General features: G+C 42.8%; 1 protein-coding gene across 1 annotated transcript in view; it reads right to left on the bottom strand.

Moving 5' to 3' along the window:
- Positions 1-25,611, bottom strand: part of RRH (retinal pigment epithelium-derived rhodopsin homolog) — a 40,117-nt gene that overhangs the window by 4,164 nt on the left and 10,342 nt on the right. The window contains exons 3-5 of the mRNA XM_040419873.1: positions 14,446-14,636; positions 13,449-13,548; positions 5,754-5,907 (exon numbers count right to left, since the gene is read on the bottom strand). Of these exons, the coding sequence (XP_040275807.1) occupies positions 5,754-5,907; positions 13,449-13,548; positions 14,446-14,636 (445 nt within the window). The remainder of the gene's footprint in view (positions 1-5,753; positions 5,908-13,448; positions 13,549-14,445; positions 14,637-25,611) is intronic.

The following is a 25,611-nucleotide window of genomic DNA, read 5'->3' as shown; positions in this document are numbered from 1 at the left end:
TGTATTCCATGGACCAAAATAGATTAACCCCTTAGTGACCAAGCCTGTTTGGGCACTTATGACCAAGCGTTTTTCTTCCTTTTTTTATGGTCTCGTTCCAAGAGCTATAACTTTTTTATTTTTTCATCTATATAGCTTTATGAGGGCTTGTTTTTTACGGGACAAGTTGTAGTTTTTAATGGCGCCATTTTGGGGTACACATAACTTTCTGATTAACTTTTATTAACTCTTTCTGGGAGGGAGATAGGGAAAAATAGCAATACTGCCACTGCGTTTTTACATTATACATTTTTTGCCGTTCATTTTTCGGTACAAATAACATAATATCTTTATTCTCTGGGTCAGTACGATTACAGTGATACTAAATACTTATAATTTTGTTTACGTTTTACTACTTTTTTTGCAATAAAACACCTTTTATTAACCAAAAAAATAATTTTGCATTGCCACTTCACAAGACCCATAACTTTTTTTTATTTTTTTATATGGAATTGTGTGAGGGCTTGATTTTTGAAAGACGACTTGTATTTTTCATTGGTATGAGTTTGGAGTAAATGCCGCTTTTTGATCGCTTGTTATTACGTTTTTTTTTCGGTGGAAACTAAGAATAAATTCAAAATTCTGTCTTTTTTTATTTTTTATTTTTTACGGCGTTCACCACAGGGGATAATTTATGTAATATTTATGTAGTCCCGGTCGTTACGGACGCGGCAATACCAAACATATGGGGGATATTTTCTTTTTGCAATTTTTTTCATTGAAAAGCGTATTTTCAATGGAAAAAAAAACATATTTTTTTATTTTATGGAATTTTTTTTATTTAATAAATGTGTATTTTTTTTCTATTTTTTTTACTACTTAATAGTCCCACAAGGGGACTATAATATACAGTATTTTGATTGCTTTTAAAATGTAATGTATTATCTCTATAATGCATTGCATTTCAATAGCAATGCTATTCGAACATTGACCAGCAGGCTGCGCCAGAGAGGCACAGCCTGCTGGAAGTAACGGAAGAAAGGCTCGGGGCCCTGATCGGAAGCAAGGTAAGCTTCCCAGCACATCAGCACCCCGCGATCGCATTTTCGGGTTGCTGATGGGAGACAGAGGGAGTCCGCTCCCTCTGTCACCACTTTACATGCAGCGGGCGCCATTGCGCCCGGCATGTAAAGGGTTAAACAGCCGGATCGGCACTCCTGCCGTTCCGGGCTGTTAGAGCAGGGACACGGCTCTCATGTGAGAGCCAGGTCCGTGCTCCCCGCTGCACGGGGGAGCCGTGCAGCGCTTAAACTGGGCCGCCGTAAAAACGCGGCAGCCCAGCCTAAGGCCCCTTAGTGACTGCCGTAAAAACACGTATGGGTGGTCACTAAGGGGTTAAACAGTTCCTTTAGTCATAAATCCATTAGATATTCCATAAAAAACAAAAATTCTGTAAAACATGCCACGTTTAGACTGCCGCGTCTCTGTGCATTACAATCCATGTGCATTCAGTCAGCGTTTCTATACAGCAACATCCACAAGCGCTGGAGCAGCAATATTGTACAAAAGCTGAAGTGCAATGTTTTGGGGGACATGCTCCCATTGTCAAGCACTTGTGCTTGATGGAACTGCGGTATATGAGGACCTTGCTACATTTTCTATTTTTTGGATGTTCCAAATTACTTACAGTTCCGAATTTTGGAGGCCACTGTGCCCTTGAGAACTTTCAGTGAAGCAAAAAAAATAATTGCACCCTTCTCCAGATCTGTGCCTCCAAACAATCTTGTCTCAAAGCTCTACAGGCAGTTGTTTCCTCCCTGTGACTTGATTTGACTTCTCATGATTGCTAAGTCACCTTTAAAATCTTACTATATGTCAAGACGGACATTACAGGTGTGCGGCATAAGTGCGGCGGTTGCATACAATGCATTTGGAAAACATTAAGACCCTTTCACTTTTTTCACATTTTGTTATATTGTGGCCTTATGCTAAAATAAAAAAAATCATGTTTTCCCCAAGTTTTCGAATCTGCACTCAATACCTCATAATGAAAAACTAAAAACAGAAATGTACACATTTTAGAAATTTATTATAAAGGGGAAAAAAAACAATTCACATGGACCCCTTGCTATGACACTTGAAATTTAGCTCTCAGGGGCTCCTATTTTTCTTGATCATCTTTGAGATGTTTCTACACCTTGATTGGAGCCCTCCAGCCGTAAATTCAGTTGACTGGACATGATTTGGAAAGACACAGCCCTGTCTATATAAGGACTCACATCTGACAATACATATTCAAATATCCTGTTTGCAGATGGGAGAAACTTCCAGAAGGTGGATTTATGGAAGAGTGGCCAGAAAGAAGCCTCTCCTCAGTAAAAGATACATGAAAGCCAGCGTGGAGTTTGCCAAAAAGCACCCACCTAAGGATTCGACTGTGAGAAATTATATTCTGTATTCAGATTGAACCAAAATTAAACTTTTGGGACTCAATTCTAATTGTCATGTTTGGAGAAAACCAGGCACTGCCCAATACCATCTCTACAATGAAGCATGGGGGTGGCAGTATCATGCTGTGGGGGTGTTTTTTATGGTTGGGACAGGGAGACTGGTCAGGGTCGAGGTATATCTGAATGGAGCAAAGTACATATATATTCTTAAAGAGGTTGTCTCACTTCAGCAAATGGATTTTATCATGTAGACTAGGTTCACACAAGGCACTTACTAATGTATTGTGATTGTCCATATTGCCTCCTTTGCTGGCTGAATTAATTTTTTCATTGTATTATATACTGCTCGTATCTATGGTTATGACCACCCTGCAATCTAGCAGCATGGCAGTGCTTGCACACTATAGAAAAAAGCACCAGCCTTTCTGGTGGCCAGGACTGTGGGAGCACGCATAGGCATGCATGTGCAGGAGTTCTCGTCCCGGCCATCTCAAATCTGCACTGCAGCGGTGGCCATAACCCCTGACAATGAGTAGTGTAAGGGGTACCGAGGCAATATGGACAATCCCAGAAAGGCTGGTGCTTTTTTCTATAGTGTGCAAGCACTGCCATGCTGCTAGATTGCAGGGTGGTCATAACCATAGATAAGTGCCTTATATTAACTTTCTCTACATGATAAATGTCATTTGTTCAAGTGAGACAACCCCTTTAATGAAAACCTGATCCAGGGTGCTCTGGAACTCAGGCTGGACCAAACTTCACCTTCCAACAAGACAATAACCCTAAGCACACAGCCAAGATAACACAGGAGTAGCTTAGGGGCAACTCTGTGAATGTCCTTGGGTGGCATTATCAGAGTTGGACTGAGGCGCCTAAGGCCCTCCAGTAAAATTTATTGTGGGGGCCCACCGTTCGGAAACGTTCAGTTATTGCCTCCTTACACAGCAGCAAGATGATTGATTATGGGGGTCTCTGCAGTGAATTTGGGAAGTCCGGTCCCTGGGAAAAGAGGACACTTGCTGCCCTTCCTCTGTAGCTATGTCATCTCCACTATCTGATCGTGTCTATAATGATGAACTTGGTTGTTTTTTTTAAATCTACCATTTTTTTTTTATATGAACATAGGCTGGTTGAGGTGCTGTACATTGAATATACAGTTGCAAGAAAAAGTATGTGAACCCTTTTGAATGATATGGATTTCTGCACAAATTGGTCATAAAATGTGATCTGATCTTCATCTAACTCACAACAATAGACAATCACAGTCTGCTTAAACTAATAACACACAAAGAATTAAATATTACTATGTTTTTATTGAACGCACCATGTCAACATTCACAGTGCAGGTGGAAAAAGTATGTGAACCCCTAGACTAATGACATCTCCAAAAGCTAATTGGAGTGAGGTGTCAGCCAACTGGAGTCCAATCAATGAGATGAGATTGGAGGTGTTGGTTACAGCTGCCCTGCCCTATAAAAAACACACACCAGTTCTGGGTTTGCTTTTCACAAGAAGCATTGCCTGATGTGAATGATGCCTCACACAAAAGAGCTCTCAGAAGACCTACGATTAAGAATTGTTGACTTGCATAAAGCTGGAAAGGGTTATAAAAGTATCTCCAAAAGCCTTGCTGTTCATCAGTCCACGGTAAGACAAATTGTCTATAAATCGAGAAAGTTCAGCACTTCTGCTACTCTCCCTAGGAGTGGCCATCCTGTAAAGATGACTGCAAGAGCACAGCGCAGACTGCTCAATGAGGTGAAGAAGAATCCTAGAGTGTCAGCTAAAGACTAACAAAAGTCTCTGGCATATGCTAACATCCCTGTTTGCAAATCTACGATATGTAAAACACTAAACAAGAATGGATGTCATGGGAGGATACCACAGAGGAAGCCACTGCTGTCCCAAAAAAACATTGCTGCATGTTTACAGTTTGCACAAGAGCACCTTGATGTTCCACATCAGTACTGGCAAAATACTCTGTGGACAGATGAAACCAAAGTTGAGTTGTTTGGAAGAAACACACAACACTATGTGTGGAGAAAAAGAGGCACAGCACACCAACATCAAAACCTCATCCCAACTGTGAAGTATGGTGGTGGGGGCATCATGGTTTGGGGCTGCTTTGCTGAGTCAGGGCCTGGACGGATTGCTATCATCGAAGGAAAAAGGAATTCCCAAGTTTATCAAGACATTTTGCAGGAGAACTTAAGGCCATCTGTCCACCAGCTGAAGCTCAACAGAAGATGGGTGTTGCAACAGGACAACGACCCAAAGCATAGAAGTAAATCAACAACAGTATGGCTTAAACAGAAGAAAATACGCCTTCTGGGGTGGCCCAGTCAGAGTCCTGACCTCAACCCAATTGAGATGCTGTGGCATGACCTCAAGAAAGCGATTCACACCAGACATCCCAAGAATATTGCTGAACTGAAACAGTTCTGTAAAGAGGAATGGTCAAAAATTACTCCTGACCGTTGTGCACGTCTGATCTGCAACTACAGGAAACGTTTGGTTGAAGTTATTGCTGCCAAAGGAGGTTCAACCAGTTATTAAATCCAAGGGTTCACATACTTTTTCCACCTGCACGCTGAATGTTTACATGGTGTGTTCAATAAAAACATGGTAACAGTTAATTCTTTGTGTGTTATTAGTTTAAGCAGACTGTGATTGTCTATTGTTGTGACTTAGATGAAGATCAGATCACATTTTATGACCAATTTGTGCAGAAATCCATATAATTCCAAAGGGTTCACATACTTTTTCTTGCAACTGTATGTATGTAGTGCAGTAAGTCTACTGTGTTATGTGCCACTTGTGCAGGGGGTGGGAGACTAGGGGCCCACCTTGCTCAGGGGCCCACCGAGGGGATTGCCCTGTACCCCTGTGGGCCAGTCCGAGCCTGGGCATCATACCAAAGAAGTCTGGAGATCTCTGCCAAAGGTGCTTCAACTAATTCCTGAGTAAAGGGCCTGAATACTTGTGTCAATGCAAGATTTTAGTTTTTCATTTACAATAATGTAACAAAGATTTCTAACATTTTGTTTTCACTTTATCGTGCAAATAATGGGGAAAAATTTGAACTTTTTTATTTTATTTTAGCACAAGGCAGAAACATAACAAAATGTGAAAAAAGTAAAAGGGTCTGAAGACTATCCGAATGCACTGTGTTTGACACCAATGTAATACAACAGACTTTTGCTGTATTTTATAAAATAAATGAAACTCATTAAAAAGAATGACTTTTAGACAGATGCAACAGATCTCTACAAATGTATTAATGAACCTGCTTCAATGAGAAAAAAGTATTTCAGTGTTTCTTACGCATCATTTTTCCTCCAGTTAATTGTACATGTAGCTCCAGTTGGGTCTGGGGCGTAACTTGACCATCCCACAATGGGCATTACAGACCAGAAGATGGCATTTATCCAAGCCGCCAGAATCATGGCTGCATAGTGAAAGCTTGTTATTCTTCTTCCTGGGAAGAGAAGATCTGTCATTCCAGCAGCTGACAAATCTACACCATATAAGTGAGAATAATAATAATAACTTCTTTAAGCTTAAGGTCCTTTTAGACGATACAGCAGACGATACAGCAGGCGATTCCAGGCAATCTCCAGTCTGCTCATCAGTGGAGGAAACCTCTGCATTTACATGCTGCAATCTCCTCCACAACATGGGGAAGAGTGATCGCTAATGCCATCTCTCGTCCCCATACAGACTTTACACAGCACGAGCAGCTGCCTGCAAACAATAACAATAATTTATGTGTCTACACAAATTATCGAATTACCGAAGAACAAACGTTTCACTCATTCATCGTGTGGTCGGCAGCACCATTACACTACCAGATAATAGCTAATGAGCATTCCTATGGACACTTGTTAGCGATCATCTTGCAGAGAATCGCCCTATGTAAAGGGCCCTTTCGTTTGAGTAAAACCACAGAAAGAGTTCACATACAGTAACTGTTAAGTCCTGGCCCACGAGGAGAGGAGTAACCTGAAGCTCCTGGGGCCGCTGCAAAATTTGTAACAACTACCATGCATATTTATAATACTGGTGTATTAAGAATAAGTGGTAGAAGAACCTTTGGTCTCTTCAGACACCAGAGCCTGGATGCAACTGCACCTTCTATAGCTACGCCCCTGTCTTTGACTGTTCATCAATGAAACCTTACCTCTGCATAACTTGGCACATTAGTGATCATCACCAATCACATCCCTGTATATCTGCAACACCTACCCCATACACTTAGGTCCATATATATTTGGACAGAGACAACATTTTTCGAATTTTTGTTCTGTACATTACCACAATGCATTTGGAAGAAAACAATTCAGATGCAGTTGAAGTTCAGACTTTCAGCTTTAATTCAGTGGGTTGAACAAAATGATTGCATAAAAATGTGAGGAACTAAAGCTTTTTTTAAACTCAATCCCTTCATTTCAGGGGCTCAAAAGTAATTGGACAAATTAAATAATTGTAAATAAAATGTTAATTTCTAATACTTGGTTAGCAATGACTGCCTGAAGTCTTGAACTCATGGACATCACCAGTCGCTGTGTTTCCTCCTTTTTAATGCTCTGCCAGGCCTTTACTGCAGAGGTTTTCAGTTGCTGTTTGTGGGCCTTTCGGTCTGAAATTTAGTCTTTAACAAGTGAAATGCATGCTCTAACGGGTTCAGATCAGATGACTGACTTGGCCATTCAAGAATATTCCACTTCGTTGCTTTAATAAACTCCTTGGTTGCTTTGGCTTTATGTTCGGGGTCATTGTCCATCTGTATTATGAAACGCCGACCAATCAGTTTGGCTGGATTTCAGCACACAGTATGTCTCTGAAAACCCCAGAATTCATCCGGCTGCTTCTGTCCTGTGTCACATCATCAATAAACACTAGGGACTAGGGTTGCACCGGGTATCGAATTATCAATACCCAATCGGTACTTTTGTACCAGTATCGATTCGATTGCGGTATTTCCCTTTTACCGATACTAGGCTGTGCTACTGCACAGCCTAGTATCAGAGAACAGGGAGTGCGCTGCTCTCAGCGCGCTCCATATTCTCCTCAGTAGCACAGGGTAGAAGGAGTCTCTCCCTCGCTCCCCCCTGTGCCGCTGCTGCTGCCAATAAGAAGAGAGACTGGAGGAGGAGGGGAGGGGCTGTTGCCACTGCGCCACCAATGAAGATAACTAACGTTTAATACAAATACAGGCAGCTGGTGCCGGCAGCAGAATCACATAGCCTGCACCCGACCTCTGACAGGGCGGTGCGATCCACGGCAGTTAACCCCTAAGGAGCTCTATTACGGTGAATAGGACAAGGGATCAAAAGATCCCAGGTTCTAGCCCCTAAGGGGGCTAATAGTTATTAAATAAAAAGTAAAAATAAAAATACGTTTTTAAAAAAATAAACACTAAATATTAAGTTTAAATCACCCCCTTTCCAAATTTAACTTATAAAATATATAAACAATAAATAAACATATTACATAGCCACGCCAGAAAAAGTGCAAACTATTAAAATATAAAAAAAATATCTCCTATGCGGTGAACGCCGTAACAGAAAATAAATTAATAAAAAACACTTGATTCGCCATTTTTTTGTCACCTTGTCCCCCCAAAAAATAGTATCAGACTGTTCGATTATGGGCCGGACATTCCATAAAATGTGGAATGCACATGGCTTTTTTGGTGTTTTATTTTTTTCGCGTGGTATCGAATGGTATGGAGTATCGCAATACTTTTTTATTGTATCGAAATCGAATCTAAATTTTGGTATCATGACAACCCTACTATTGACCCAGTGCCACTGGCAGCCATGCATGCCCAAGTCAACACACTGCCTCCGCCGTGTTTTACAGATGATGTGGTATGCTTTGGATCATGAGCTGTACTATGCCATCGCCATACTTTTTTCTTTCCAGCATTCTGGTAGAGGTTGATCTTGGTTTCATCTGTCCAAAAAATGTTCTTCCAGAAGTGTGCTGTTTTTTTAAGATATTTTTTAGCAAAGTGTAGTGTACGGGAGCTGTAATGCCCGTCACTTCAGAAGGGTCACTTGTTGTGCTGTCGTTTCCTCTTATTTATGGGAAGGTTGGTATGAGTCATCTTCATAATGTAATGCTATGTACTTCCCTGTTACTGTGAAATTTGCATGTGCAGGCCTGCTAGGGGTGTCATTCCAGCTCTAAGTCACTAGAGGGAGCTAGGGAGCCCTAGGTTATATAAGGCCCAGTCAGGGAAGGGAAAGTTAGTTTAGACCGTGTCTGAGAAAAGGCCAGGCCATGGGCCTGTGAGAGCAGAGCAGGCCTGGAGCCTGCAGACTAGGAGAGGGTATTGCAGTCCCTGTAACCGGGTTCCAGATCCAAGGAGAAGGTTCCCCTCCTGAGTCCATATTTGCAGAAGCAGGAACACCACGGTTAACCAGCCTGAGGACACTGAGAGCAGAGTCAAGTCTAGGAAAGCAAGAGGTACTAAAGACTGCAGTGGAGGTACTTGATATTTATAGACCCAAGGATATACGCCAGAGCTAGGGCATCGGGCCTTGGAGAAGAGTTTCCATGTTCCAGGATCAGTCAGGAATAGAGTGCAAGCCGCCTGTACTGCAAGTCCTGTGTTTAACCCTCTGAAATCACCTTGCTACATATGGCCTGCATTAAATGTACCAAAACTAACTGTCTTCAAAGGAACTGCGTTTCCAACTATGTCCGTGTATGACCAAAGGAGAACAAGTAAAGCATAAGTTCTGTTTTATTATTACGTGGTTCCTCAGTTATTCCTGCTATCAGCAAACGGCGTGCCACCGTTCCATTGGCACTGGCGTCACGTACCTCAAAGGGACCTTGCCCCCCAGGCACATAAAGCACCTGCAACATCCAGGGCACCTCATCCACCACCAGGCCTGGTCCCTAAATACAGAGTGTGCCCCAGAGGACTCTTGTGCCAGCCTCTCCTTCACTGCTGTATGCCTGCCCAGGGTTTCCATATATAACTGTGAGTGACCCTCGCTTGCCATTGACCGTGACCTCACATTCGCATTACCCTGCAGGTCTGGCGTACCGCAAAAGTCCAATCTAGCCTTTTTATTCTTGAGGCTTATGAGTGGCTCGCACCGTGCAGTGAACCCTCTGTATTTACTTTCATGCAGTCTTCTCTTTATTGTAGATTTGGATATTGATACGCCTATATCCTGGAGAGTGTTGTTCACTTGATTGGCTGTTGTGAAGGGCTTTCTCTTCACCATGGTAATTATTCTGCGATCATCCACCACTGTTGTCTTCCGTGGGTGTCCAGGTCTTTTTGCATTGTTGAGGTCACCAGTGCTTTCTTTCTTACTCAGGATGTACCAAACTGTAGATTTTGCCACTCCTAATAGTGTAGCATTTTATCGGATGGGTTTTTTCTGTTTTCGCAGATGAACGATGACTTGTTTCACCTGCATGGAGAGCTCCTTTGACCGCATGTTTACGTCTGAGCAAAATCTTCAAAATGCAAGCAACACACCTCAAATCAACTGTAAGCCTTTTATGTGCTTAATTGAGAATGAAATAATGAGGGAATTGCCCACACCTGTCCATGAAACAGCCTTTGAGTCAATTGTCCGATTACTTTTGGTCCCTTTAAAAACAGGGTGCCACATGTAAAGGAGCTGAAACTCCTAAACCCTTCATCCAATTTTAATGTGGATACCCTCAAATCAAAGCTAAAAGTCTGGACTTTATGTCCATATCCATTATAGAACTATCACGAAAAAAAAATCACCGAAAAAAAGGGTACTAATGCACTTGTATGTTCAGGAGCGCAGACTCTGCATATATAGTGGGCTGCTCCTAGTCACCTCTATGTGCATCAAGCAACCAATGAGAGGAGGAGCAAGCACACCTATATGTACCACCTAATCAAGGCGGTCTGTTTGATAGGAAGGGCTAAAGTGCACAGGAATGCTACTCCCAAGGTAAAATAGGAGCACATTCACACTTGAAGGTGCCACTCCCTCAAGCATATACTACATAATAAACAAAAAATCACAGAATAAACAAAGATAAAAACATCCTGCACAGTATGCAAAATAAATATGCGGATGTCCCTTGCCACATTCACGAAAAAAAAATCACAGAAAAAAAGGATAATAATGCACTAACAAAATAGATGCAAGCTATTTATGTAAACTGAGATTATGTAGTATATGCTTGAGGGAGTGGCACCTTCAAGTGTGAATGCACTACTATTTTATCTTTGGAGTAGCATTCCTGTGCACTTTTGCCCTTCCTATACAATAGAGCACCTTGATTAGGTGGTACATATAGGTGTGCTGGCTCCTCCTCCCATTGGTTGCTTGAGCACATGGAGGTGACTAGGAGCAGCACACCATATGTGCAGAGTCTGCGCTCCTGAACATAGAAGCCCAATGACTTAGGTAGGTTTAGCGTAGCACCCGTCTGACCTGAGACCACCTTGGCGCTGGGTAGGTGGGCACAGATGTTTTGATCAAAATATATTGGCTAAGAGTCTCCGATTTTATTACATCAGAGTGAGGGCTTGGTCCATATACTGTATAATGCTTGCATCTATTTTGTTAGTGTATTATTATATTTTTTTCTGTGATTTTTTTTTCATGAATGTGGCCAGGGACATCCACATATTTATTTACCATACCGTGCAGGATGTTTTTATTTTTGTTTATTCTGTGATTTTTTATTTATTATGTAGTATATGCTTGAGGGAGTGGCACCTTCAAGTGTGAATGCGCTCCTATCTTATCTTGGGAGTAGCATTCCTGTTAACTTTTGCCCTTCCTATCAAACAGAGCGCCTTGATTAGGTGGTACATATAGGTGTGCTGGCTCCTCCTCCCATTGGTTGCTTGATGCACATGGAGGTGACTAGGAGCAGCACACCATATGTGCGGAGTCTGCGCTCCTGAACATAGAAGCCCAATGGCTTAGGTAGGTTTAGCGTAGGACCCGCCTGACCTGAGACTACCTTGGTGTGGGGGTAGGCGGGCACAGATGTGTTTTGATCAAAATATATTGGCTAAGAGTCTCAGATTTTATCATATCAGAGTGAGGGCTTGGTCCATATATAATGCTTGCATCTATTTTGTTAGTGCATTATTATCTTTTTTTCTGTGATTTTTTTTGTGAATGTGGCCAGGGACATCCGCATATTTATTTATCATACCATGCAGGATGTTTTTATCTTAGTTTTTTCTGTGATTTTTTTTTGTTTATTATGTAGTATATGCTTGAGGGAGTGGCACCTTTAAGTGTGAATGTGCTCCTATTTTATCTTGGGAGTAGCATTCCTGTGCACTTTTGCCCTTCCGAGCACATTTATTTATCATACCGTGCAGGATGTTTTTATCTTAGTTTTTTCTGTGATTTTTTTGTCCATTATATAACTATAACTTGAATATGTTTTAAAAACAGGTAAATAAAAAAACAACTACATTTGTGTCAGTGTCCAAATATATATGGACCTAACTATATTCAGAATAAAAACTACAAATTGGTGTGGTATTAAAAAGCAGGAAGTGCTCAACCCCATATGCAGTGGGAGGGTGGGGGGGCAGATCCTGCATTTGTGGTCCGCTGCTAATGGCAATCCCCAGCAAAAATGCATACAGTGGAGGATGCCTGCAGCGGACCACAAGTACCACAATGGACATCCTACACAGGATAGCAAATGTGTGGATGTGATAAACAGTAAAAATAATATAACAAAGACAGGTGCACTCTGCGGTCTTACTAAGCCCTCAAACTGGTGTTAAAATTGAGAGATTAGCCAACATGTCCTACATGAGGACATGTCTGAGCCCGAGCACTGCGCCAAGGTTAACACTAAACCTACCTGGTAGGTGCTCGGGCACGAGCTACTTGAGAAACCTTGGCGCGGTGCTCAGACATGTCTTCATGTAGGACATGTTGGCTAATCTCTCAATTTTAACACCAGTTTGAGGGCTTAGTAAGACCGCAGAGTGCACCTGTCTTTGTTTTTGTTATATTATATTCAGAATAACCCTAATCTGGCCCTGTGAATATTTATATTAACTTCCTGAGGACCTTCCAAGGGGATATAAAATATGTTCAACTGTTCTCGTTCTGACTTTTATTCTCTGGTTCCGACTTGGCCTGTCTGACTTCTCTTTCCCCTTTAGTTTAGATCCTATGCACTTATCCAGTTCAGAGAACGACGACCAGTTTGGGGCCGCCATTTATGGCAGATTATCCACCTAGGTAAGGACAGTGGTGAGAGTAGAGTTTAGGGCTGCATGTTCCCTATAATACATGACAGACATGTCAAAGTGTTCACATAGCACACTCTCTCTCTCCACTGCAGGAGACTGAATCAAGACAGGCCCATAGACGTTCTTTTGAGTCAGTCTCACTTCCTCTTCTACAACAAGGAGAGAGAGCGCAATATCCTTTCTCCTTGATCTAGCGACCGTTGGGTTCCCCCTCCCCCCAAAGAAAACTTTCTGATATGTCTCATATCAAAAATTTTCTGAAAACTCAGTGACCCCAAAGGGGAAGAGTTTGTGCTAGGCAAAAATAAAGTAGTTGGCATCCAATCAGAGCAGTTACCCAATTGGTTGTCATGGGCAAGAACTCCACTTTTACTTTGCTCCAGTTTTGATAAATCTGCCCTCACGTGTTGCTTTTCTCTACCAGGATGTTGAGCAGAGAAGGCATGCTAGGAAGTTTTGAGGAATAAATTATCTGAAACGCCAAACCTCAATTCCCACCAAGTTTATGGTTTACTGCTGGCAAAAATGACAGGAAATCTTCCATTGTATAGGCCAATGTGCCCACAGAATGTAGTGGTCAAATTGCATACAGTCAGCTTTTCAAATGGTTACACATTGGAACACATTGTTAATTTAGCCTAACAGCTGATTTGGGGTCATAAATACATAATTTATAATTTTGTTCCCCATCTGACACACATATAGGCACAGCACAATGGTGAAAGGGTTGAACGTAGAAAGTCTGAAACAAAACTAAGTCTATAAATTACCTATGTTAGGGCGGCAGATTGTCAGGTAGCGATCGATGGCAACCACAGTCAGAAGGCCAATACTTGCCATGCCAAAGAAAATGTTGAGGCCAGCATAGATCTAAAAGTAGACATTGACAGGGAATTATCATTTCCACTAATATACTTACAATGTAAGTTGTTGGGTTTGCAGAAGATCAGAATACAGATGTGATCAGTTTAGGGTTAGGTAGTGTTAAAGTAGAATAAATATATCTTGGATGGCCATGAAATGGTTGGAAAAAAAAATACACTAGCTTATACTCTCCTCGCCAATCCTCCACAAATACTGCTGCACTCCACTTCCTGCTGATGTCTCAATACAGCAGGAAGTAACAAGGCAGGTGGAGCGCTGCAGGGACCGGGGCACTCTTAGAACATCAGCCATGGGGGATTAGCGACGTGAATATAAGCATGTTTACTTTTTTAACCATTTCATGGCCATCCAAAATATATTTATCCTAAATAAATATGAAATAAATGAGCTAGAATCCTTAGTTCAGATCCTCATAAGTATATGGGATATACAGTATGATACATACACAAAGGGATTTTCTCTCCCCCACCTCCCCACTTATTGATAAGGACCAAATTATAGTGTTCAAAATTGCATGTACAGCAGTGGCCTCTGCTGGACAGTTGTAGAATTACAGATTTACCGTACATTACTAAACTGGAACTACCGTATGAGTACAAACCATGGTCATAACTAGGCAAAATAGAGATAAAGTTATTGATAGAATAGATACAAATGCTGGGCCTTATTTATTGTATGCGGTTTACTAGGGATAGTCTGAACATTTAAAAAAATAAGTCTACAGATGGCCAAATACCGTAGTATAAATAGGCAACAAGCAAGCAGATTTATCAATCCCCTGATGTGAGTAGAAGATAGAATGTAGTCTCTTTTCATCTCACTCCCAAAAGGGAATAAAATATCATATTATAATCAGTAGTAGTAGTAGAATAGTTTTTGTACCTGGCAGCCTACATTTCCAAATTTCCAACTTCCATGTAAGTCAGAGGCAGCAGACATGGGATAACCAATTCCACTGACACCTATATCTGTGAATGCCAGATTGATGATGATGGCATTAGTCGCTGTACGAAGCTCCTTGTATTTAACGAAGATTGCCAATACTACAATGTTGCTTAAAATGCTCACTATACCTGGGAAAGAAAAGATCTATAATAAAATATAGAAGAGTTACTCAATATCCTCCTGAGCACTTGAAGACTGGGACTACAAAGTGAAATGTGACATGAAGATCGCAATGTCACATCGCAACATCACACCTAATGATTATTAAAGGGGTTATGTGTCGCATATGACATGCCACAACTGACGTGACAGTAGCAAAAAAAAATCCAAGGTTGTTAGACTTTTGAATGCTGGATGTAAATCACATGCAACTTTGCCACCATAGACCACAGTAGAAGTTGTGTGCAACTGTGACTTTTCTGCAATTAGGCTATGCAAAGCACAGCTCTAAAATATTCACACAACAGCAAGTTACAGACTAGTTTTTGGTTGTGTGAATTTTCTGAGAATTGGTGTTGTCATGTGGCCACTGCCTTAAAGGGGCTATCCCATGAGTAATGTAAAAAAGGAAAATGAGACTTTATATAGTACATGGCAAGAACCAGCTAAAACCAGCCTTGTACCTCACATGGATTGAGAAATCTCCCCATTCATTGCTCTGCTAGATTTATTCCAAGCTGGAAGCTCAGGGGTGTGTCCTTTCTATCCTTTGCTGCAGCTCTCTCCCTGGAACTGTCACAGCTTCTAACAGTAATCACAGCTGGTGGCAGTTGAAGGATAGAACTGAGGACGTATGACCACCTCGGTGAGGTGGACAGAGAAATAAGGAAACGAACAAACAGCAGTAGGCACTATACAGATACATTTTACTGAATAATCAGTAGCTATACAACATTTTTACTTACATGCAATTACAAAACTATTCAGGTGCTGGTTTAAAAAATGAATGAAAAAATTAAATTGAATTGAGAAACACATTTTTTGCATAGTAAGATGATATGCTATCTTTATATAAAGTGCAATGTATTAAAGGGGTTGTCCAGCTATGCAGTCAGCGTAGCGGCATGACGCAATTGCGCTGACGTGCCGCACTCCCTCCCGCCCTTCCTCCCCTCCATCGGATGCATGCCCTGCCTCCTGTTTCTCCCTGGATGCCCTCTGGCTTGTCATTCGGATCGCTGTGATTCACGTCTGAGATCTTGTGATGGCTGCGAACCCGCGCGCCTGGACTCTTGAGGTATTGCTGGGAACCCGCGCGAACAGCTCCTGAGGCTTCGTGGTCAGCGTCATGCATCTGCCGGCCCCCCTTGGAAACTGCAGTGACCCGGGCTAGAGGTGGTGATCTCCTGGAACGTATACAAACCCGTGAATACTGTGGGTCCCCACATCACTCCCTCACTTTGTGTGCATTTTGTGAGCACCCATGGATGCCTCTACTGGACCGTTTGGGTCTGTGTTGTTACCAGCACCTATTAGAGGAGGCCCCTGCCTTTCTGCTTAAAGGCTTATTGGGGCTGAAGACTCGTGAGTATAGAGGCAGGGAGCCACCTTTTAAGCACACTTAGTGTTCTAGTATAGTATTAATCTTTGCTCCTAGTGGTGGGGCGGTTCGAATTGCTGTACTTATCTAAGAGAATTGTATTTTGAGACGCTGTGCAGAGAAGTGGTCCTCTTAGACTTCAGATTGCCTCTTTCCGGGGGGAGATAAGGAGAGACACACTTGTGTTAATACATGTTGTGTTTGTGTGGCTACATTGTATTGTCTTCCCTACCGGCGCCCATCGGCTCAGGCCCAGGAGCCGGTTGCATTCTATAGTGGCGTCTTTGAGTTTGTTGACATACTCCAGCACATTGCTTCTCTTAACGCCCAGTCATGATTTAAAAAGGAATTCTTGTGGCCCTATTATATCGAGGACACTAAAATTACACAGGTGGACCTTCATATGACCACATCACATTCCTTTACTGCATCGTGGAAGATATCCAGTGTGGACTATACATCCTTTCTTGAGGCCCAGAACATCCCTCACCTATGACTATATTATTGGTGTCTACCTGGCTTGATTTGGGGGGTCTGGTGACGGAAAGTCCTATAGTTCTCTGGGATTTTGGAAATCTGTGAATTTGGGTACCCAGTGATGTTGTAAGCCTGCTTTTTAAATAGGGAAAGGCCATTAAGCTTATAAGTTTAGCAGTCTTTACGAAGAATCATCGATCCTTATTATAGAAAGAGAAAAAGGGGGGGGGGATCATTATGCCCACAAAAAAATACAACCGGAAATCTTCCGGTCAATCCTCTCCCAAGGGGAAGGACTGAGCAATATGGATACATTTTTTAAATCTCCCCCCATAAAAACAAGAACAACTCAGAAAACACAGGGGTCCATGGACAACAGGACTTCAGATAGAGAGGTAAACACACACAGTATGTTAGAAAAGGGGGAGAGGTAGTATTAGACAAGAAAATGTACTCAATTGACAGGAAACTAGAAGACATACTGGGGGCAGTTCAACTCTCCACTCAATCTATAAGGGAATTATCCACCAATATCGTGTCAGTTCAATCAGATATATTAATAAGAGAAGATATGAACAAAATTCATGAAAAAGTTAAAGGCCTTCAGCAGATCTCAAAAGACATCAAAAAAGAAATGTGTCACGGATGGTGTACAGGAAACAAGACAATGCAATACAATTAATGACTCACTGGATCCACAACTAAGGAACAAAAGGGAGACCCCTACATGAGACCTGCCACTCTCCCTAATTGCTCAGCCTATGCGAACACCCCAAAGGTGGATGAGCGCATATCCACGTACCTCGGCTATCTAATACCTGAAGACCCTACAATAGTGAGGGGACACGACCACCGGCTCCCTACACAAGACACGGAGGGAGTCAGGGTCACCTGAAAATCCAGCAGACAGAAAATAACAAATAAAGGAACAGCACTTATCTTGCAGAGGACTGAGGAATAGAAACAGCATGCACACACACTCCAGGAAGTTGTATAAGCCGCAACCTAATGCATCATGGGGAGGAACTTAAAGGGTAGCAATCAGTCCAACTGCATGACAGCTGAGATAGACTAACGAGTTGAGGAACTTAACCAAAACAAAGAAACTCAAGGAGGAGGATCTGGAAAGCTCCTGTCAGAGCTTCTCAACTGTCTGGTTGTGACAGTACCCCTCCCTCTACGAGTGGACTCCGGACACTCAGGGCCCACCTTCCCAGGATGGGACCTATGGAAAGCCCTGATGAGACGAGTGGCCTTAATGTTCGTCACTGGGACCCACATCCTCTCCTCAGGACCATAACCCTCCCAATGAACGAGGTACTGGAGGGAACCGCGGACAAGACGAGAATCCACAATCCTAGAGACCTGAAATTCAAGATTTCCATCAACCATAATCGGAGGAGGAGGCAAACGCGAGGGTACAATAGGTTGAACATAAGGTTTCAATAAGGACTTATGAAAAACATTATGGATCTTCCAAGTCTGAGGAAGATCAAGACGGTAGGCAACAGGATTGATGACAGACAGGATCTTGTAAGGCCCAATAAACCTAGGACCCAACTTCCAGGAGGGAACCTGCAATTTGATATTCTTGGTAGACAACCACACCAGATCACCAACATTCAGGTCCGGACCAGGCACACGTCTCTTATCTGCCACACGCTTATATCTCTCACTCATGCTCTTTAGATTATCCTGAATCTTTTGCCAAATAGATGACAAAGACGAGGAGAATCTGTCCTCATCAGGTAAACCAGAAGACCCCTCTCCCGAGAAAGTCCCAAACTGCGGATAAAACCCATATGCACCAAAAAATGGTGACTTATCAGAAGACTCCTGACGACGGTTATTTAAAGCAAACTCAGCAAGGGACAAAAAAGAACACCAATCCTCCTGATTCTCCGCCACAAAACAGCGCAGATATGTCTCCAGATTCTGATTGACGCGCTCTGTCTGGCCATTCGACTGCGGGTGGAAAGCAGAAGAGAATGACAACCGAACCCCCAAGCGAGAACAGAAAGCCTTCCAGAATCTGGAAACAAACTGCGTGCCCCTATCAGAGACTATGTCTGAAGGAATACCATGCAATTTGACAATGTGGTCAATAAATGCCTGCGCCAGCGTCTTAGCATTGGGCAAACCAGGAAAAGGGATGAAATGCACCATTTTGCTAAAACGGTCCACCACCACCAGAATCACAGTCTTCCCCGAGGAACGAGGCAAGTCCGTTATGAAGTCCATGGACAGATGTGTCCAAGGACGGGAAGGAATGGGTAAGGGAAGGAGAGGACCTGATGGCCGTGAATGAGGAACTTTGGCACGAGCGCAAGTCTCGCAAGCTGCCACAAATCCCTCAACCGACTTACGAAGCGCAGGCCACCAGAATCTCCGAGCGATGAGATCCAGTGTGGCTCTTGCCCCCGGGTGCCCAGCAAGGACCGTATCGTGGTGTTCCTTTAAAATCTTGTGTCTCAAAGCGAGAGGCACAAACAACCTCCCAGGAGGACAAAGATCAGGAGCCTCTGACTGGGCTGCCTGCACCTCTGCCTCCAATTCAGGAAAAAGAGCAGAGACCACCACACCTTCAGCCAAAATGGGACCCGGGTCTTCAAAATTCCCACCTCCCGGAAAACAACGTGACAGGGCATCTGCCTTCACATTCTTAACCCCAGGGCGGAACGTGACAACAAAATTAAACCTTGAAAAGAACAAAGACCATCTGGCCTGTCTCGGGTTCAGACGCTTGGCTGACTCCAAGTAGGCCAGATTTTTATGGTCAGTAAACACGGTAATAGGGTGTCTGGCTCCCTCTAGCCAATGGCGCCATTCCTCAAAAGCCAACTTGATGGCCAACAATTCCCTATCTCCCACATCATAATTTCCCCCATGCGGAGGAGAGTTTCTTCGAGAAAAAGGCACATGGTTGCCATTTGGCAGGAGAGGAACCCTGAGACAAGACCGCACCCACCCCTACCTCAGAAGCATCAACCTCAACTATGAAGGGTAACGAAATATCAGGTTGTACCAGGATGGGAGCGGAAGCAAAACTCTCCTTGATATTAGAAAAGGCCTTACGCGCCTCTACCGACCAGGAAGAAAAATCTACCCCCTTTCTGGTCATATCAGTGAGTGGTTTAACAACAGAGGAATAATTCAAAATAAATTTCCTGTAATAATTGGCAAAGCCCAAAAAACGCATCAGCGCCTTCTGATTCTCAGGAAGCTCCCACTCAAGCACAGCGCGGACCTTCTCGGGGTCCATGCGAAAACCAGAAGCGGAGAGAAGAAACCCCAGAAATAGAATTTCTGGAACCGCAAACACACATTTTTCCAGTTTCGCGTATAATTTATTCTCCCGCAGGATGAGCAAGACCTGACGTAAATGTTCCTTATGAGTCTTGAAATCAGGAGAAAAAATCAAAATGTCATCCAAATACACTAATACAAATTTTCCCATTAAATGATAAAAAATGCTGTTCACGAAATGCTGAAAAACGGCTGGGGCATTCATCAAACCAAAAGGCATAACCAAATTCTCAAAATGGCCCTCAGGGGTATTGAAAGCCGTCTTCCATTCGTCTCCTTCTTAGGTCTAATTTGGAAAAGACTTTAGCCCCAACAACCTGGTTAAACAGGTCCGGGATCAGAGGAAGCGGATAAGGGTCACGAATAGTGATACTGTTCAGCTCCCTGAAATCCAGACAAGGTCTTAAAGAACCATCTTTTTTCTTAACAAAGAAAAAACCAGCGGCAACAGGTGACTTTGAGGGTCGTATGTGTCCTTTTCTCAGACTCTCAGAGATATAAGCTCGCATAGCGACCCTCTCAGGTTGGGAAAGATTGTATAAACGAGATTTAGGCAGCTTGGCGCCTGGGATGAGATTAATAGGGCAATCGTACTCCCTGTGCGGGGGCAAATCCTGAACTCCACTCTCAGAGAAGACATCCGAAAATTCAGAGAGGAAAGGTGGTACAGTCTTAGTAGAAACCTCAGAAACAGATGTCATGAGGCAATTCTCTCTGCAAAAGTCACTCCAACCATTTATTTGCCTCGCTTGCCAATCAATGGTGGGGTTATGTTTAGTGAGCCAGGGTAGCCCCAACACTAGAGGAGTAGGCAAACCGCTAAGGACGAAACATGACACATCCTCAACATGAGCATCACTCACAATTAAACGGATATTGTGAACTATGCCCTTTAATGATTTCTGAGAAAGTGGAGCGGAATCAATAGCAAAAACAGGAATATCCTTTCCCAAAGTGCATACCTGGAAACCATGAGTTATTGCAAATTGATTATCAATGAGATTGACAGCTGCTCCACTATCCACAAAAATCTCACAAAAAATACTCTTGCTCTCTAGCGCCACCCTAGCAGGCAGGACAAAACGGGAACTACAAGCAAACGGAAAACCTTAAATTTCCGCCTCAACCCTGCCAATAGTAACAGACGGAACATTTTTAAAAGATTTTTTCCTTTTTGTTTCTTTATTACTCCCAGAAGACTGCCTGAATCTCCTAGAGGGACAAACATTTGCCAAATGATTTATACCTCCACAACAAAAACAAACCCTCCCATGCGGGCTGAATCTTCTATTGTCAGAGGCAATCAACCCCAGCTGCATGGGCTCCTGCTCAGAAGGGGCTGACAGCGACTGAGACCCCTGCGCACAGAAAGAGACCGCTGCACTGTCCCGGGACTGAGTATGACAGGAAGGAGAGATCGCTCCTCTCTCTCTAAGACGCCTGTCAATACGAACGGCCTGAGACATAGCAGAATCCAAGGAGGTAGGTCTCTCATGAAAGGCAAATGCATCTTTCAATCCCTCTGAAAGACCATGGCAAAATTGACTTCGGAGTGCAGCATCATTCCAACCAGTATCAGCTGCCCATCTCCGAAATTCTGAGCAGTATATCTCTGCGGATTGTTTACCCTGGCATAACAGACGTAGTCTAGACTCAGCCAGAGCAATACGATCCGGATCATCATATATCTGACCCAGGGCTAAAAAGAATTCATCCACTGAACGGAGGGGCCGTGCCCCCTCCGGCAGCGAAAAGTCCCAGGATTGAGCGTTACCCCTGAGCAGCGATATAATGATCCCCACCCTCCGTTCTTCATCACCAGAGGAATGGGGAAGAAGGCGAAAATGGAGTTTGCAAGCCTCTCTAAAACGCACAAAATACTCACTACCCCCGGAGAACGTATCCGGGAGCGAGATCTTAGGCTCAGAACAAACTCCATGAACGCAAGCTGAACCGGTCACTTGAAACTGAGAAAAAGTCTTACGGAGATCAGCTACCTCCAATGAAAGACCCTGGAAGCGCTCAGCCAAAAGTGAAACCGGATCCATGCTTGAGACGGTTTTGGCGGCTTATAATGTCACGGATGGTGTACAGGAAACAAGACAATGCAATACAATTAATGACTTACTGGATCCACAACTAAGGAACAAAAGGGAGACCCCTACATGAGACCTGCCACTCTCCCTAATTGCTCAGCCTATGCGAACACCCCAAAGGTGGATGGGCGCATATCCACGTACCTCGGCTATCTAATACCTAAAGACCCTACAATAGTGAGGGGACACGACCACCGGCTCCCTACACAAGACACGGAGGGAGTCAGGGTCACCTGAAAATCCATCAGACAGAAAATAACAAATAAAGGAACAGCACTTATCTTGCAGAGGACTGAGGAATAGAAACAGCATGCACACACACTCCAGGAAGTTGTATAAGCCGCAACCTAATGCATCATGGGGAGGAACTTAAAGGGTAGCAATCAGTCCAACTGCATGACAGCTGAGATAGACTAACGAGATGAGGAACTTAACCAAAACAAAGAAACTCAAGGAGGAGGATCTGGAAAGCTCCTGTCAGAGCTTCTCAACTGTCTGGTTGTGACAAAATGTCCCTTATCACTAAAATAATGGAAGTATCTGAGTTAGAGACAAAATCACTGCGGCAAAAGATAGTAAGAGGCCTGCAGGGTGGATATCCTTGTGAGTCATGTGGGGAGGTGGTTAGGGGGAAGGGAAGGTATTTCGCTGTCTCGGGGGCCGTGGAGGGGAGCAACCCGTTGAAATACACCATTAATGATGACATAGCACATTGAGAATCGTAATAATTACACATAGAATACTGGTATGGAATGTCAGGGGCCTGGCAGATAGAACCAAAAGAACAATTGTAAATGATAGAGCCAATACTCATCTTCCTGCGATAATCGGATTAATAGAAACCCATTTAACCGCAGAGACGGTGAAGTGTATGAGGAAAAGATGGGTACAATATGAGTATCATTCAGTCTATTGTCTTTCTCCCGGGGCGTTAGTGTGTTTATACACAGAGGTGTGGAGTTTGAGCCTATTGGGCAAAAGATTGATGGGGAAGGCAGGTATGTTTTTTTACATTGTTGCTGGATTGAGTAATTTGTGTTTTGGCCTTTGTCTACACCCCCCTCCCTTTTCTTTGCATGTTACCATGTTATCTTGTTTGGCTGAGTTTGTAAGTAAGAGGGGTAAATGTCCGACATTAGTTATGGGCGACTTTAATAATGTGATGAATCAGAAGAAGGATAGAATATCAATGACATCTGATTCAAGGACCAGATTAAAAGGTCATACTATTCTTTATAGGGCATGCCGGGAGTTGAAAAAGAAGTATTCTCCTGTTTCAGTCGGTCATTTTCTACCATGTCAAGAATTGATTTAGCTCTGGCAAGCTCCGATTTCTTAGATAAGGTTGAGCATATGAAATATGAAGCCCAGAATATCTCTGACGACTCCCCCATTTTGCTTACGTTAAAAGACTTATAGAATTAACTCTCACTGGCTTAATTTAATGAAGGAGCATGATAAAATAAGTGATGAATTCAAGGAATTCTGGTGTTCAAACCTTAATTCCACACATATACATTATGTTTGGGATACCTTAAAAGTATTCATTCAGGGTACCCTCTCCATCCAAATTAAAAAGATCAAATCTTCCTTTGCAGAAAAGGAGAAACAATTAGAACAGAGAGTTAGTATCCTACAGAATGAGATAATTAATCAGCAAAATATTACAGTACAGCTGGATCTTGAGAACGCCATAAAGGAATACAAATCATATCTCCATGAGAAAGCCCATGGTCAGAAACAATTTTGTGAGGCGGGTAAACCAGGTCGCCTTCTGGCCATGATCATTCAAAACCAAAAAGCCCCTACACAAATCAAATCAATTAGATTGAGAAATTACATTCTGTCTTCAGATAGAGAGGATATCAAACAGGAATTTCTGGCACATTTCTCCTCATTATACAGATTGGAGAGAAATAGGGTGAGACGAGATTTTTATTATTTTTTCTCTAGGATTAACCTCCCAGCTCTTTCTAAAGGGGACAGGGATGCGCTAGACCTCCCAATACAACTAAATGAGTTAAAGTAGGGTTTGAGCTTGATTAGCAGTAATTCTACCCGGGTTCGGACGGATTGCCTTTTGAGTTGTGTAGGAGATATGGTGATGTCCTGCTCCCTTGCTTATTCCAGGTCTTGAGGAAATCCTGGGAGGAGAATAAGCTTCCTCCCTCCCTAGCCGAAGGCGCTTGACAGGGTGGAGTGGGACTTTTTATGGTACACGATGGAAAAAATGAATAAACATTAATGGAACATATACGAATTGTTTTAGTCTGTCCAGAGTCCTGCCTTTTGTTTGCGATCTTTCTCGAACCCTTGACATGCAGAATAAGATCTGAGGAAAGGGTGCGGGGATTTGGTGGGGGGGTGCACGATAAAATCAGCCTTTACGAGGACGATGTTCTTATTTTCCTGCATGATGGTTATAAAGTTTTGCCCTATATAATGAAACTCAAACGATTTTGGGGCCATATAGGGGTATGAATGAACTGGTCAAAATCTGTTTTACTACCTTTAATCCGGCCTCCCCACTTGAGAAAAGCTGACGTGCGGATTCTTTCCCCAAATGATTAGTTGAAATACTTAGGTATTAGAATCAGCAACTCGGTTCAGGATTTTTTGAAATTGAATATAACGCCTTTAATCACCTCTACCAAAGATAAAGTTCGAGTTTGGCAAAAGCTGACCTTTAGTCAATCAGACAGGATCGCTTTGATCACAATGGTTCTACTACCACAAATATATAAAATCATGGCATGTTCGATCTGGATCGAGGACTCTTTTTTAGGCATATGGAAAGTGTTCTCAACAATTTGATTTGGGGAAGGAAGAAAGTCAGGATAAAACAAAAATATCTATGGCTCCTAGAGGAAGATGGAGGTTTATCTCTCCCCTATTTTCAAGGATACTATCTCGCGGCCAAAATCCAGTGGTTTATGAACGATATGGGTAATTTATTTCAAATGTTTACAAAAGAATATCCTGGCTCTCAACACGATATTTTTTGTGTGTTGGAATCAGGCTATATGGGTACACGAGGGAAAGAATGTACAGGGTGGGCCATTTATATTTATGTTCCCTTAATAAAATGGGAATGGTTGGTGATATTTACTTCCTGCTTGTGGCACATTAGTATATGTGAGGGGGGAAACTTTTCAAGATGGGTGGTGACCATGGTGGCCATTTTGAAGTCGGCCATTTTGAATCCAACTTTTATTTTTTCAATAGGAATTTCACAAGAAAAACAATGGTTTGCTTGGTTTTAACGTAACTTTATTCTTTCATGAGTTGGTTACAAGTTTCTGACCACTTATAAAATGTGTTCAATGTGCTGCCCATTGTGTTGGATTGTCAATGCAACCCTCTTCTCCCACTCTTCACACACTGATAGCAACATCGCAGGAGAAATGCTAGCACAGGCTTGCAGTATCCGTAGTTTCAGGTGCTGCACATCTCGTATCTTCACAGCATAGACAATTTCCTTCAGATGACCCCAAAGATAAAAGTCTAAGGGGGTCACTGGATATGCGAAATTGCTACATGATGATGTGTTTCCCTCTTTATGCACTGAAGCTGGCATGTTCCCTGAGTTTTTCCAGCAAGATGGTGCACCACCACATTATGGGTGTCAGGTACGAGCATTCCTAGATGAACAGTTTCCTGGAAAGTGGATTGGTCGTCGTGGGC

Source organism: Bufo bufo, chromosome 2 (genome assembly GCF_905171765.1).
Source record: "Bufo bufo chromosome 2, aBufBuf1.1, whole genome shotgun sequence".
NCBI lineage: Eukaryota > Metazoa > Chordata > Amphibia > Anura > Bufonidae > Bufo > Bufo bufo.
Note: the sequence above shows the minus strand (reverse complement) of the source record. Positions and strands in the feature narration are given on the sequence as shown.